The sequence below is a fragment of the Chelonia mydas genome, chromosome 23, assembly GCF_015237465.2.
Source record: "Chelonia mydas isolate rCheMyd1 chromosome 23, rCheMyd1.pri.v2, whole genome shotgun sequence".
Taxonomy (NCBI): Eukaryota; Metazoa; Chordata; order Testudines; family Cheloniidae; genus Chelonia; species Chelonia mydas.
In genome coordinates this window covers 5505836-5519862 of record NC_051263.2, presented here as the reverse complement: position 1 = coordinate 5519862, position 14027 = coordinate 5505836, and the positions used below count along the sequence as shown (strand labels likewise).

The following is a 14027-nucleotide window of genomic DNA, read 5'->3' as shown; positions in this document are numbered from 1 at the left end:
GGTGTGCCCATCCTGGGGCCAGGGCGGCGGAGCACGCGACATCCTGCCCCTGCGTCCTGACTCCAGAGCCAGGCACAGCCGTCCCAGACCTCCATCCCGATGCCAGGCGGCTCCATCTGAGCCACGGGCCTGCGGCTACAGGACCCGGCAAACCACAGGGCTGCGGCCCCAGGGAGGAGCCGTGATCCGGCATCGCTCGAGGAGGTGAGACTGGCCATGCGGCTGACCTGGCAGCTATTGCACCCCAGCGGCACCCAGCGACCATCGGCCTGCGTCAGGCACTGGGCAAAGCGCCAAGCAGAACGGACAGGCAGCATCACAGTGGGCAGAGGCTCTCGCCCCGAGTGGGGCAGCTACGGGCCGATCTCATGGTCCCCGGGCCCTGGGACAGGCTTTGCTCACGTTCTGCCCGGTGGGATGCAGCCGCACCGAGAATTTAACCGCCTGCTTTACGGGGCAAATAGCCACCCCACAGCAGCTCTGGATTCGGTCGCCCGCTTAGCACTTCGCCTGGCAGTGAAAGAAGCTGGTGCCCCAGGTGTTCGGCTAAATCTGGCACGTGATTTTCACACCCGTACCAGAATGTGTCCCGGCTCCCGGCTCTCACCATGTTTCTACACAACCCTGGGGGCGCAGCAGGGACGCGTTCCCCCCCCCCACCCGGCCCCGGTTCTGTTGAGCTGGCGACTGGCTAGTTGGACTTGCCAGGCCACTCATCGGAATCAAGGCTGGTCAAGACGTGTTCACCGACCGGGCGCTGCCTGGCTGGTGGGGAAGTCAAACAATTTCCGCCCCACCCGCCACACTGTGGGGTCGGACGTCTCCGGGCAGAAGATGAAGATCCAGACCTGGGAGCTGGGCCAGCAGAACCCCGGGTGCAGGTGGGGTTGAGCGCCATGGAGAAGGGGGATGAGTTGGGGGGAGGGATAGCTCAGAGGTTTGAGCATTGGCCTGCTAAACCCAGGGTTGTGAGTTCAATCCTTGAGGGGGCCATTTAGAGATCTGGGGCAAAAACTGGGGATTGGCCCTGCTTTGAGCAGGGGGTTGGACTAGATACCTGGCCCCTACACAGGCAGATCTGGAGCGGCTGGAGGCTTTCCAGACGTGCTGTCAGTGCCAAATAGGCATAACGTGGTCTGACTATGTGTGAAATGTCACCGTCCCACAAAGGCCTGGCCAGCCTCCAGTCGCCCGTTAGATTCAAAGGCCGCATGGCAGGTTCTCCGGCTACATCGCCAGGATGGACAAAAACACTCCAGTGCACCGTGTTCTCCAGCGCTCCCAGCAGGGGGTGCTGTGAGGAGCAGGGCAGGAGCCTCCAGTTACTCCAGCCCCGGACTCTCCCAGCAGGGGGCGCTGTGGGGAGCGGGGCAGGAGATGGCTGTGGGGGGAGCCCACACCTGAGTCCCAGGTTCTGCCCATGTCTCACTCCCCGGCTGAAGGCTGGGTGCTTGGATACAGGCCCTGGTGCTCGCCCAGGCCCACATGCTGCTGCGAGTTCTCTGGAGGGGGTGATCAATGACCCCGGGGTGGGGGGGGGGCGACTTTGGTGGATCTGGGCCTGATTTACTTCTGACCCTTGGAGGCGAGAGTGAGGAGAGCACCCAGCCTCTGCCAGCCCCCACCCCAAGCCAGAGAATCCCAGCTGCAGGGAGGGTCTATGACACGCTGATGGGCAATTCTGATCCTGCCCAGCAGAGGACAGCGGATTAGAGCTCCCCCCGCCCTCTGGCTGCCCCCTCCTGCCCATGGCACCCTCCACTGCTGGGTCTGCACAGCTGACACCCCCAGGGACAAGGCAGAGACCACTGGGCTCCCTCCAGCCAGAACCCGGCTGGGACGTGCAGAGCTCCAGCCCTACCAGTGCTTGGGGCCCGGGCCCGCTCTGTGTGGCCCCAGCTCTCTAGGGGTGGGCTGAGACGTCCCATAGGCTCAGCCGCTCCCCAGGAGCGGAGGGCTTTGCAAGGGCTGCCTTTGCCATGGACCCTGGTAGAACTGGGGCGGGGGCGGGGGGGGACGGACCCAGGGCTGGGCTAGCAGGGGCCTGCAGGTTGGGAGTGAGGGGCACCAGCAGAACTGTGTACTTTGCTAACCCCTCTTCTGCTACCCCAGCCCTATGGACCCCTGCTGTCCCCGCCTGTCCCCATGGGCTGGGGCTGTCCAGCAAGCCAAGGGGGGGCATGGCTGGTAACCTGACCCCGGGCACAGGTATTAAGCCATGGTGGCTGCTTCCCACCCCGTCCGTGCCAGGCAGCTGTTCCTGTCTGTCCCCAGGACTGGCCCACCCCGTCCTCTCTGGGCTCCCAACCTGGCCCGCTCCCAACCCAGCTGTTCAAAACGTCTCCACCCTGAAACCCACCCTGGGACCCCAATGCCACCCCCGGGGTGACCAATGCTTGGGGGACCCAGCCGTGGGGCAGTCAGAGCCTGGGGATGTGGGGGGCGGAGAGACACAAACCACAAGCACAGTGACACACACACACAACCCCACAACCACAGCCTGACACAAGTGACAAGCACAATTGACACGTACAATTGACCTGCACTGACCACCCACTGCAGCATCTGAACACACTGACAACCCCGCACAAGCACCAAAACAGCCGCACTCAAGAACGGATACACCCCCGGCATGGACAGCCACCCAGACGCCGACAACCACATCCCACACACATCAACCACACTGTAGGGAGTGGGTCAGAGGCGCTGGCTGCGTGGGGGGGGGGCACGAAATGAAATTAGTAGGCAGCAGGTTTAAAACAAACAAAAGGGGGTATTTCTTTACACAATGCACAGTCAACCTGTGGAACTCCTTGCCAGAGGATGTTGTGAAGGCCAAGACTGTAACAAAAAAGAACTAGATAAGTTCATGGAGGAAAGGTCCATCAAGGGCTATTAGGATGGGAAGGGATGATGTCCCTAGCCTCTGTTTGCCAGAAGCCGGGAACGGGCAACAGGGGATGGATCACTTGATGATGACCTTTTCCTTCCTTCTGGGGCACCTGGCATTGGCCACTGTCCGAAGACAGGACACTGGGCTAGATGGACGTTTGGTCTGACCATTCTTATGAGCTCCTGGCTACTCCAGCCCTGGGCTGGCTCAGTAGGGGGCACTGTGAGGAGCGGGGCAGGAGACCGGCTGTGGGCGAACCCCCAGCCGAGCCCATGGCTCTTCCATTGTCCATACCAACCCCTGCCGCGCCCACTGCCCTGGGAGGAGAATCTGGGGTGTATAGGATCTGGGGGGGGCCCCCCAGAGGGGAAATGTATAGGTTCTAAGAGTTGTAGGCTCTGGGGGGTCGTAGCAGAAGAGGGTGTATAGAATCTGGGGCTGTTCCTGCAGGGGGGGGTATAGTATTGGTGTGTAGGGGGGGTGTCGTTGCAGAGGTGTAGGCTCTGGGGGCTGCACAGGATCCAGAGAGGTCCCTGAAGAGGGAAGATGTACAGGATCTCGGGAGTACAGGGCCCCAGAAACGCCCGCTGCAGAGAGGGGGCTTTACAGGCTTTCGAAGTGGGGGCGGGAGCGAACAGAGTGAGCTGCAAAGTCTCGGGGGGGGGTTCTCTCATGGGAAGTGGGGGTGCTGCATGGGAAGTGTTCCCTGCAAAAATTTTCCCGTACCGGGCTCTCAAGGGAGAGGGTGTCCCGCACCCACAGAGGGAGGAGGTTCCTGTGCGGGGCTCTGGGGGGAGGGGAGCTCTGGCCAGGCTCTCAGGGGATCCCTGCAAGTGTGGGGGCTGTCGGCGGGTGGGGGGATACGGGCTCGGGTTCCCCGCAGAGGAGGGGGGCTGTCCGGGCTCCCGGGGGGGGGCCTCGGGCTCCCCGCGGGGGGGGGGGCTGTCCGGGCTCCCGGGGGGGGGCCTCGGGCTCCCCGCGGGGGGGGGGCTGTCCGGGCTCCCGGGGGGGGTGCACCCCAGATTCTCCTCCTCTTTCTGCCGGCCCCAGCCCGGCCCGCCGCAGTGACATCCCTGCAACCGGGCCCCAGCGCAGCTCCACCCGCGGGGCCCCACCAAAATGGCAAGACATTGGGGCGGAGGGGGGGTGGGGGTGGCAGGGGAAGGGTGTAGGGAGGGGGGGGGTTATAAGGGCAAAACTTCGGAGCCACCTTTTGCTGGAGAGACGTTGGAGCCCCGGATGGTGGCCTGAGCAGTCACCAGGCTCAGAATAGTCCCGAGGGTGGGTTCGCCATGGACACCGCCCCCACCCACCCACCCACCCCCCCAGCCCCCGGCTCTGCTCCCAGCCCCCCAACCCCCGGCTCTGCTCCTCCCAGGCCCGCTCCTGGCTCCCCGCCCCGCGCACCCAGACCCCGGCTCTGCTCCCAGACCCTCCCCCCAGCTCCCCCCGGCCCAGAAAGCCCAGGCGCTGCCCACCCCGACCCCGAGGCCGGACAACAACGGCCCTGCCCCTCCCCCCGCTGGCTGCGGCCAGTCGCCTGCCCAGGCTCGGCCTCCCGCGGAGCAGCCGCGTCTCCCTGCGCCCGGCGGGGGAGGGCGCGGCTCGCTAGGCCCCGGGGCTGGGGCTGGGGCTGGGGCGGGGGGGGAAGGAGCCGCATCCCACCAGCAGGCTCCTGCAGACACTCGCCAACTTCGGCCAAGCGGCGCGAGCGCCCCGGGATCCGCCCCCCTCCCCGCGTGGCAACGTGTTTGGAAACTTTTGCAAAGTGGCGGGGGCGGCGCCGGGAGGAAGGGGGCAGATGGGGGCCGGGGACGGCGGGCAGAGCTGGCCGGGAGGCGGGGGGAGGAAGGAAGCTGTTTTTTGGCGACGCTCCCTTTGTGTGTGAACGGGACAAGCCAGGCTGGCGCTTTGGAAGTGGAGGAAGAGGGGGCGGAGCCGAGGGGCAGGGGGCGGAGCCCGGGGAGTGAGGGGGGGCTGGGGAAGGGGCGGGAGGGGGCGAGTGAGAAGGGGGGACTGGGGAGGGAGGGGGGTCGAGGATTGGGGGGCGGCGACGCGGGGAGGAGGGGGGGGAGAAGAACAGAGGGGGAGGGGACGCGGGGGGGGGCAGGGCGGGGGAGGAGGCACCCGAGCCCCGAACATGGCTTCCTTCCCTGCGGATCCCGCCGCGCCCGGCCGCGGCCCGGGGGGGGCCCCCCAGCCGCCGCCGCCGCCCCCGCCGCCGGCGGGCGAGTCCCGCCAACTTCTGCCAACTTTAGCGGCCGCCCCCCCCTTCCCCGCCGCCGGCCGCCGCCGCCCCCCCCGCGGGCTCCCCGCCGCCGCCGGCGGCCCCGCCGCGCTTCTCCCCGGAGCAAGTGTCGTGCGTGTGCGAGGCGCTGCTGCAGGCCGGCGACCCGGGCCGGCTGGGCCGCTTCCTGGGCTCGCTGCCGGCCGAGCCGGAGCCGGCGGCGGGCGGGGAGAGCCTGGCCAAGGCGCGGGCGCTGCTGGCCTTCCAGCGCGGCGACTTCGGGGAGCTGTACCGGCTGGTGCAGAGCCGGCCCTTCGCCGCCCCGCACCACCCCTTCCTGCAGGACCTCTACCTGCGCGCCCGCTACCGCGAGGCCGAGGCGGCCCGGGGCCGGGCGCTGGGCGCGGTGGACAAGTACCGGCTGCGCAAGAAGTTCCCGCTGCCCAGCACCATCTGGGACGGCGAGGAGACGGTGTACTGCTTCAAGCGCCGCTCGCGGGCCGCCCTGCGCGACTCCTACGGCCGCAGCCGCTACCCCAGCCCCGAGCAGAAGCGGCGCCTGGCCCGCGACACCGGCCTCTCGCTCACCCAGGTCAGCAACTGGTTCAAGAACCGGCGGCAGCGGGACCGCAGCGGGGGAGGCGCCGGCACCCCCAGCAAGAGGTAAAGGGGGGAGGGGATCCCCCCCCTCCAGACCGGACTCCCCCAGAGAACGGACAGCCCCCCCCCGCAGCCTCTGGGGGGAACCCGCCCCCCCCCCCCGCCAGCCCGGACAGCCCCCCCGCAGCCTCTGGGGGAACCAGCCCCCCCCCCCCCCGCCAGCCCAGACAGCCCCCCCCCGGGAGCCCGGACAGCCCCCCCCCCAGCCTCTGCGGGGAACCCGCCCCCCCCCGCGAGCCCAGACAGCCCCCCCCCCGGGAGCCCGGACAGCCCCCCCCCCAGCCTCTGCGTGGAACCCGCTCTCTCCCGCGCGCCCAGACAGCCCCCCCCAGCCTCTGCGGGGAACCCGCCCCCCCCCCGCGAGCCCAGACAGCCCCCGCCGGGAGCCCGGACAGCCCCCCCCCGCGAGCCCGGACAGCCCCCCCTCAGCCTCTGCGGGGAACCCGAGGCCCCCCCCCCCCGGGAGCCCGGACAGCCCCCCCTCAGCCTCTGCGGGGAACCCGAGCCCGTATCCCCCCACCCGCCGACAGCCCCCACACTTGCAGGGATCCCCTGAGAGCCTGGCCAGAGCTCCCCTCCCCCGAGAGCCCCGCACAGGAACCCCCTCCCTCTGCGGGTGAGGGACACACTCTCCCTTGAGAGCCTGGTACGGGAAAATTTTTCCCATGCAGCACCCCCACTTCCCATGAGAGAAACACCCCCCCTCCCGAGACTTTGCAGCTCACTCTGTTCGCTCCCGCCCCCACTTCGAAAGCCTGTAAAGCCCCCTCTCTGCAGCGGGCGTTTCTGGGGCCCTGTACTCCCGAGATCCTGTACATCTTCCCTCTTCAGGGACCTCTCTGGATCCTGTGCAGCCCCCAGAGCCTACACCTCTGCAACGACACCCCCCCTGCACACCAATACTATACCCCTCCCCCCCGCAGGGACAGCCCCAGATTCTATACACCCTCTTCTGCTACGACCCCCCAGAGCCTACAACTCTTAGAACCTATACATTTCCCCTCTGGGCCCCCCCCCAGATCCTATACACCCCAGATTCTCCTCCGCAGGCACCCCATCCTATACAGCCCTCTCCTGCAAGCACCCCAACCTGATCCTACACACCCCAAAGATCCTATTCAGCTCCCCCTGGAAGGATCCCCCCTCAATCCTATTCACCCCCTCTTTGGATCCCATAGGCACCCCCTACAGGGACCTCCAAAGGAGGTTGGAGGACGGACCTTGACCTCTTGCAGGCGTCCCCTTATAGGGTGAAGGGAACCCCAGCAAGAGGAACCTCCCCTCTGCAGGCATCCTCAGCTAGATGTGAGGAGATACCCCAATATCTCATCCTGCTGCAGGGAAAGGGGGACCCCAAGAACCTATAGGAACTTCGAAGATGTGTCCCCAGGGAAAAGAAGAATCTCTTTTGGTGAGAGGGGATGGGAAGCCCCAGGATTCTGGAGGGATCCCCCAAAATAACACAGCCCCTGCAGCAGGAGGGCACCCAGTAATAGACACAGGAAGCGTCCTGTAACAGCACCTCCAAATCACCCAGGCAGACCTCATTTTGGACTGGGACCACTCAGCAAGAGGGACAGCTTCCCTCCCCAGATCTCACCCCTGGGCAGGAGAGGAGCTGGGAGGGTGCACCCCAAAACCCCATGCACCCCTCCCATTTCTCCCCAGGGACAGGCCAGCAACCCCAATAAGAGGTGTTGGCAGCCCCCACGTATTCATAGACACCTCCTCCTACAGGGTCAGGAGTCAGTGCTGGGAGCCCCCAGAGAAAGCTAGATGCACCCCAAAATCCGATGCATCCTGACCCATCCCCCACAATGCTCTGACTCCCCCCATGAGAGCAAGGTGCACCCCCAAACCATATGCACCCAACTCATCCCCCCACAGTGCTGGGACCCATGGCAAGAGAAGCGCCCCCTCCCCACACCGCTCCCGGGGGAAGAGTGGTGGTGGGGGATAGGCCCTTACCGATACACCCTCAGTACAAGAAGTGTGTGGGGAGGTGTCTTGACTTGGTGTCTTCCATCTCTCCCCATGAGGGGAAGGGGGGCTGTTCCCAACTCTCTCCCTTTGTTGTGAAATGTGAGACCCCCCTTCCTCCACCCCCAGCTCTCTGGCATCCTGGTGATTTCACCTTCCAGCCCGTGCTGGTGTCCTCCCCCGGCTGGGGCCTAGGGAAGCTGGGTCCCGCGAGGCTGGGGCCTGGTGCAAACCCGCGGGGCTGGAGACGTGGCCTGGGACGGCCGGATCTCTGTGTCGCAGCTCCTTGTATCCCTGCCGCGTGGTGTGGGGAGGCCGATGCCTGACTGCTGGGGGTGGGCGGGTGACGACTCTGAGACCCCGCAACGAATTTCGCGCTGGATCTCTGCTGCCTTCCCTCGATCTGTGGGGCCAGAGCCTTGGCTGAGGGAAATCAGCGCAGCCCCAGAGTCTCCAATGGAGCGAGGATGATTGACCCCAGCTGGGGATCTAGTTCATGGCCTGTGATGTAGGTAGTAGAGTTGCGGGGTCTCCAGCTCTGGCCATGTGGGCTTGGAGGACCCCCCTCTGGCTGGAATCAGTCCTGCTGGGACTCTGCCGGGGGGTGGGGAACTCTTGGGTTGCTGGGGAACTTTCCTATTTGTGGTGCAGCCTGCGGACCCCAGGTAGGTTTGTGTCACGAGGTAACTGAGCCGTCGGGAGGCAGGGGGGTCGGGAGCTTTCAACGCTGTCAAACTCACTGGCCCAAAAGATCCTAACCCGGCTCAGGCCCTGCCCCCAGGAGCTGGCAGTCTGACTATACAGTGGGGAAACTGAGGCATGGGGCGAGGAAGGCATTCGCCTAGCAAGCCAGAGCTGGGATTAGAACTCCGGTCTCTGAAGGCCCAGTTGGCTGCTCTACCCACTGGGCCATGCTGTCTCTCATTACTCTCTGGATATCAGCCCCCTTTATGGTGGGGGCAGAGGCTGCAGCTAGAGGGGGGGTGACAGCTCCGGCTAACCCCCCGCCCCTGACAGTCCCTCTCTCCCGGCAGCGAGTCGGACGGGAACCCCAGCACGGAGGACGAGTCGAGCCGGGGCCTGGAGGAGACTGAGCTGGCCGTGGGGACGCCCGCCGGGCCGGATGGGGCCGGCGCCTCGGGGAACCTCTTCTTGCCGGCGCCCGCCGGGGCCTCGTCCATCCTGCTCAACGGCAACTTCATCACCACGGCCGGCCCGCAGGCCATGCTGCTGAACAGCGGCTCCGTGCTCCAGGCGCCAGGCGGGGTGCTCATCAACGGGCTGGCGCTGGGCGACAGCCAGACCATCACCCTGAGCCCTGTGGCGCCCACCCCGCCCGTGCTCCTCAACGGCGCCGCCCTGGCGGGGGCCAAGACCCCAACCGGCACTGGCCTGGAGTCGCCGCCGGCCGCCTCGGCCAGGCCTGACATCAAGGCGGAAGCCGGCGAGGCACTGTCCTCTCTGGTGTTCAGCCCGGGCACCTTGGAGGTGAAGACAGAGGAGAGCCAGGCGGTCGGGGCCCTGTCCGAGGTGCCCACGTTCCTTCCCCCGGCCGCGTCCGACCCGAAGGGGGTGCTGCTTCCCGCGCCGGCCAGCTCAGTGCCCCAGGTGGTGCCGTCGGGCGAGGAAGCCCCCTGCCCGGCCCCGGCGCTCCCCCAGCCGGTGGCCTCCGGCTCCCAGATCGTCCCCCTCTCCCACGTGGTGCCCGGTTCTCAGCCTGGCCAGGCCCTGCCCGTGACGTCGCCTCCCCCGGCTGCCACCCCGCTCCTCCAGGGCTCTCCCCTGCTGTCCTTCCCCGCCCTCACCTCGCCCATCCCGGGGCCAGCTCAGGCTGCCCCGGTGCCAGCCGTGGTCCACGTCCCCGCCCCGCCCCTGATCCCCATCTCCCAGGTCTCGCCCCCCTCCCAAGTGGTGCCCCTGTGCCAGCCGGCCCCAGGCACCCCGGTGCTGTCCCCTCCCCAGACGGTGCCGCTCTCACCCACCCAGGTCTACTCAGTGCCCCAGGGGGCCCCCGCCCCGCAGCTGCTCTCGGTGCCCCAGGGCTCCCAGCTCATCTCGCTCCCGCAAGTGGTGCCCACGTCGCAGGTGGTGACGCTGCAGCAGGGGGTGGGGCCGATCCAGATCCTGGCCAGCGCCGCCCCGCTCAAGGTGGGGGCCCCGCAGGCGGCCGGCGGGACCGTGGGGCAGAGCAACGTGCACCTCATCAATGCCAACGTGGGTGTGACCACGCTGCAGCTGCCTGCCGGGGCGCCAGGTACTGCCGCGGGTGCCGGGCGGGGGGTGGGAGGGAGGGGCTGGCTGGCTGCGTTTGCCCTGGCCGGGGGAGCGCAGCTGGAATGACTGGGGGAGGATTGGGGCCTGTGCCCTGGCCAGGTGGATTTGGGGGCTGCGTGTGCTGGGGGGGCCCCTGGCCCACAGGTCGGGGTCGGGGGAGATCAGAGAAGTTCTAGAGGAAGGACCTGAGGGCTGGGGAGAGGCTGGGGGGAGGGGTGTGGACCTGGGCCCATGGGGAGACTATTTTGGAGCACCGATGAAGCAGAGGGAGTCCTGGGGCTGTGGGTGTTTGGGGGGGAAGGGCGCTGAATCTTAGGGCAAGGTTCCAGGGGGTTGGGGGAGTCCCTGAGTCCTTCCACCAAGACCCCATGTCTCTCCAAGCTCTGCTCCAGCACGGGTCCGGGTACAGGACTGGCTGTGTGTGCGGGGGCCGGGGGGTGTCTCTGGCCTGGGGGCTCGCTGGCTGGGGCTCAGGGGAGGGTCAGGCTGGCCCCTTTTAGCCTGAGACACGGAGAGCAGGAGGGGCTGACCCAAGTCCCCCAGCAGGTTGGTGGCAGAAGTGGGAATAGAACCCAGGAGACCTGGCTCCCAGCCCCTCCTACTCTAGTCAGGACTCCTGGGTTCTGTTCCCAGTTCTGGGAGGAGAGTGGGGTCTAGTAGTTAGAGCAGGGGGTGCGAGCCAGGACTCCTGGGTTCTCGTGCCACCTCTGATGACTTGCTGGGTGCCCATGGGCTAGTCCTTTCCGCTCTGTTCCCCTCAGCTGTACAAGGGATGATGACACTCACCCATCTGAGGCCTGTGGGTTCCCCCTGCCCCCCTCTTCTCCCCTCTGCAGGGAACTTCCTCCTGACGAACCCAGTGCCGGGTGGCGGCACCATCCTCACCGGCATGACGCTCCAGCAGGGCAAGCTCATCCTGACCGCCACCTTCCCGGCCACCATGCTCATGTCCCCGGTGCTCTCCGCCCCCGCTGGCAGCCTGGCCCTGCCCATCAAGCAAGAAACGGCGCCTCTAACAGCCACCAGCGCCCCCATCCCAGGGCCCGTGAACTCCGAGGGCGCCGGGGCGGGCCAGCCGGCCTTGGCTTTTGGGGCAGACGGTGTGGCTGGCCGCCAACCTGGCATCCTCTCGAACTTCCCCCAGGAGGGCCTGGTGCTGTCCCCGCTGCCTCAGCCGGCAGCGTGGCCCGGCTCGGTGGGCATGGAGATGCAAGCGGCTGGCACCGAGGGGCTCTTCGAGATGGAGAAGGGGGCGGTGGAGGTGCTGGACGGCACAGAGCCGAGTGGCCTCCTGCTGCCCGAGGGCGAGGGGCTGCTGCTGGGCAGTTCAGGCAGCGACCCCCTGGATCCCGAGGGTCTCGACTCGGACGAGAAGGTGCTGACCCAGCTGCAGTCGGTGCCGGTGGAGGAGCCCCTGGACTTGTAAGAGGCTCGGCGGGGGGGAGAGGGGGAGCACGGGACGGGACCAGGGAGCCGCCTCCTGGGGGGCCAGGTCTTGGCCCCTCCGTGCCTTCGCTGCCCCCAGTGCATCAGATCCAAACTCTCAGACATGTGTAGAGCCCCGAGCCCTCACCCCGGATCCTGCTGCCAGGGGGCCCTGACACTGCGGGCGCCTGAAAGGCTCTGGGCAGTTGGGAGGTGCCGGATCCGAGGCTGCATCTGGGGGGGGGCCCATGACCAAACACTACAACTCCAAACTTCGGGGTGGGGGGAAGGGAATCTGGCTCTTGCCAGGCAAGCTCCTAGCCCCCCAGGAAGGGGGTGTCAGCTGTTGTGGCTTAGAGGGGGCAGGACAAAAGCAGGCATTAATGGGCTTTGAGGTAATGAGCTGCTCCCTGCTCCCGCCCCCCCCTTTCCTAGAAACACTAAGCGTCTTCCCAGAGCAGGGTGTGGGAGCCATGCAGCGCAGTGGGGTCTTGGTGCTAAGGGAACGGGGTTTCTGGGGCAGCTGCTGATCAGACCCCAGGTCCCGTCGGTCGCTGCGGGAACCACTGACTGTTTTTTGGTGGAGGAAAATTCTGGGGCCTGGCTCCCTGTTCCCCTGTCCTGCCTTGGGGTTCCCCATAGTCTGTCCCCGCCATGCCCCTTGTGGGGCAGTGAATAGCCACAGTGCCCTGTGCTCCGGCCACACCCCCAATCCGCCCTCTATACCAGGAGCAGGGATAAGAACCCTTATGCCAGCTCCCCATACGCATGGGGGGGGGGGATTATTGGGGTCATTTCTGCCCCGGGTAGGCTGCCGGAGTGGCACCGATGGGGCTGCATGTGAATCTGACGAATGAAACCCAAAGTCATCCCTAGTTACTCCCCCTGAATTTCATGGGTCCCCCACCTTTCACTCCTAGACACTACAAACCAGCTCACCTGACTTCTTATTTTTTACATGAAAGAATTTTTATATATATAAAAATATATATTTTTAGAAGGAGCAAATCCTGCTACGTGATTCCAGCGTGCCCGGGACCGTCACCCCGGCGTGCCTCGCCCCACCTGTATTTAATGGTCTCACTGGTTTTTGAATCACTCTTCCAGCAGGAGGATAAACACCCCACGAGCTGAATCTTTTATATTAAAAAATAAAGTGCATTTAACTTTTGTAAACATTCACTACGTCGGAGCGGTGGCCGCTCCTGCCATGGCCAGCCGAGGCCATATTTCCCACCAGCCTGGTGGGGTTTGTTCGAGCGGGTATGTTGGACTGGTTGAAGGCTTTAGACTCCCTCAAATCTCACTACGGAGCTACCAGAGAGCCATTTTGGTACGGGGTCCTCTCCACACAGGATGCCTGGGTCCAGATCTACCACGGGACAGGATCCCTCCCCCTGTGGGACAACCAGGTTCTCGATCTGCAGCAGAATGGGACTCCTGTGTCCCAGATCCACACCAGACCAGATCCCAGCCTGACGGAGTAATCCGGTTCTAAATCTGTGCCAGGCTGGGATTTCTGCTCCATGGAGTAACTGGGTTCTGGATCCACACTGGAGTGGGATCTGTCTGCCACCATGGAGTACCCAGTTTCTAGACCTACATTGGGATAGAAGCTCTCCCCTGCCATGGAGCTAATGGATTCTAGATCCATGTCTCAATGAGAAACCTGCCTCATGGAGTAGCCAGTTTCTTGATCCCTGGCAATATGGGATCCCCCGCACAAGGAAACCACCAGGTTCTTGAGCCACACTGGAACTGGATCCTCAACAGTGCAACTGGAACCACATCAGAATGGGTTCCCACCCCTTGGAGCTTCCAGGGTTCTAGATCATCATCTGAATGGGTCCCAGCTTCATGGAGCTTCCAGGTTCTAGATCCACACTGGAATGGGTTCCCACCCCTTGGAGCAGCTGGCTTCTCTTGGACCCACCTCGGAACAAGCTGCTCTTTGTGGTTTTTCAGCCTTCGTTGTCATCTGGGACCGGCTCCCCTGTCGTCCTCTCTTCTTCCCCGGTTCCTCATCCTCAAAATCCAGAGCTTCCATTGTGACTCCTCGAAGTTGTCCCCACCATGGCACCCATGGGCTCCTCCGGCACCCTGGCCTCCCATGAGCCTGTTGGGTTTCTCTGGCTGTCCAAGACGAACAAACCGGGGGGCGGGGTCAGCTCTGTCTGGCGAGCCAGCGGTGTGGCACCGGTGGTTCCTTCCCTTCCCCCTCCACCCGTGCACCATGGTTATCTGCGGAGGGACCCAGACTGGACACTTGAATCTTGGGGCACTGCCTCCTGTCCCACCCTCCTCTCACCAGGTACTAGTGCATCTCACGATTATTATTATGTTCACCATTTTGCTACAATTTTTTTTTTTTGTGAGGAACAATCATTTCTACCCGATATTCTTTTTTTTAAGAAGCTTCTGTCCTCGTCATCCCTATACACTATTACTGTTGGTTGTTGTTTTTTTTTAACGTAGCGCTCTGTGTGTGTGTCTGTCTGTCTGTCCGTCCATCCATCCATCCTGGTACTGTATGAAATTTGTATATCCATAAATATATATTCTATATAA

General features: G+C 64.8%; 1 protein-coding gene across 1 annotated transcript; it reads left to right on the top strand.

Annotated features, from left to right (window-relative positions):
- The first annotated feature begins 216 nt into the window (after positions 1 to 216).
- Positions 217 to 14027, top strand: SIX5 (SIX homeobox 5). Its single transcript, XM_037884313.2, has 5 exons — positions 217 to 555; positions 5152 to 5783; positions 8795 to 10014; positions 10871 to 11456; positions 12458 to 14027. The coding sequence occupies exons 1-5, from the start codon at positions 217 to 219 to the stop codon at positions 12591 to 12593; spliced, it is 2913 nt and encodes a 970-aa protein (XP_037740241.1). The 3' UTR covers positions 12594 to 14027.

What these genes read in the sequence shown, in the direction of transcription:
- SIX5 (XM_037884313.2), top strand. Translation starts at nt 217, where the DNA reads ATGCGGCTGACCTGGCAGCTATTGCACCCCAGCGGCACCCAGCGACCA. An exon ending in CAGGTGTTCGGCTAAATCTG is followed by an intron (nt 556 to 5,151) that starts GCACGTGATTTT and finishes TGCCAACTTTAG; the next exon opens with CGGCCGCCCCCCCCTTCCCC. An exon ending in GTGGAGGAGCCCCTGGACTT is followed by an intron (nt 11,457 to 12,457) that starts GTAAGAGGCTCG and finishes ATATATTTTTAG; the next exon opens with AAGGAGCAAATCCTGCTACG.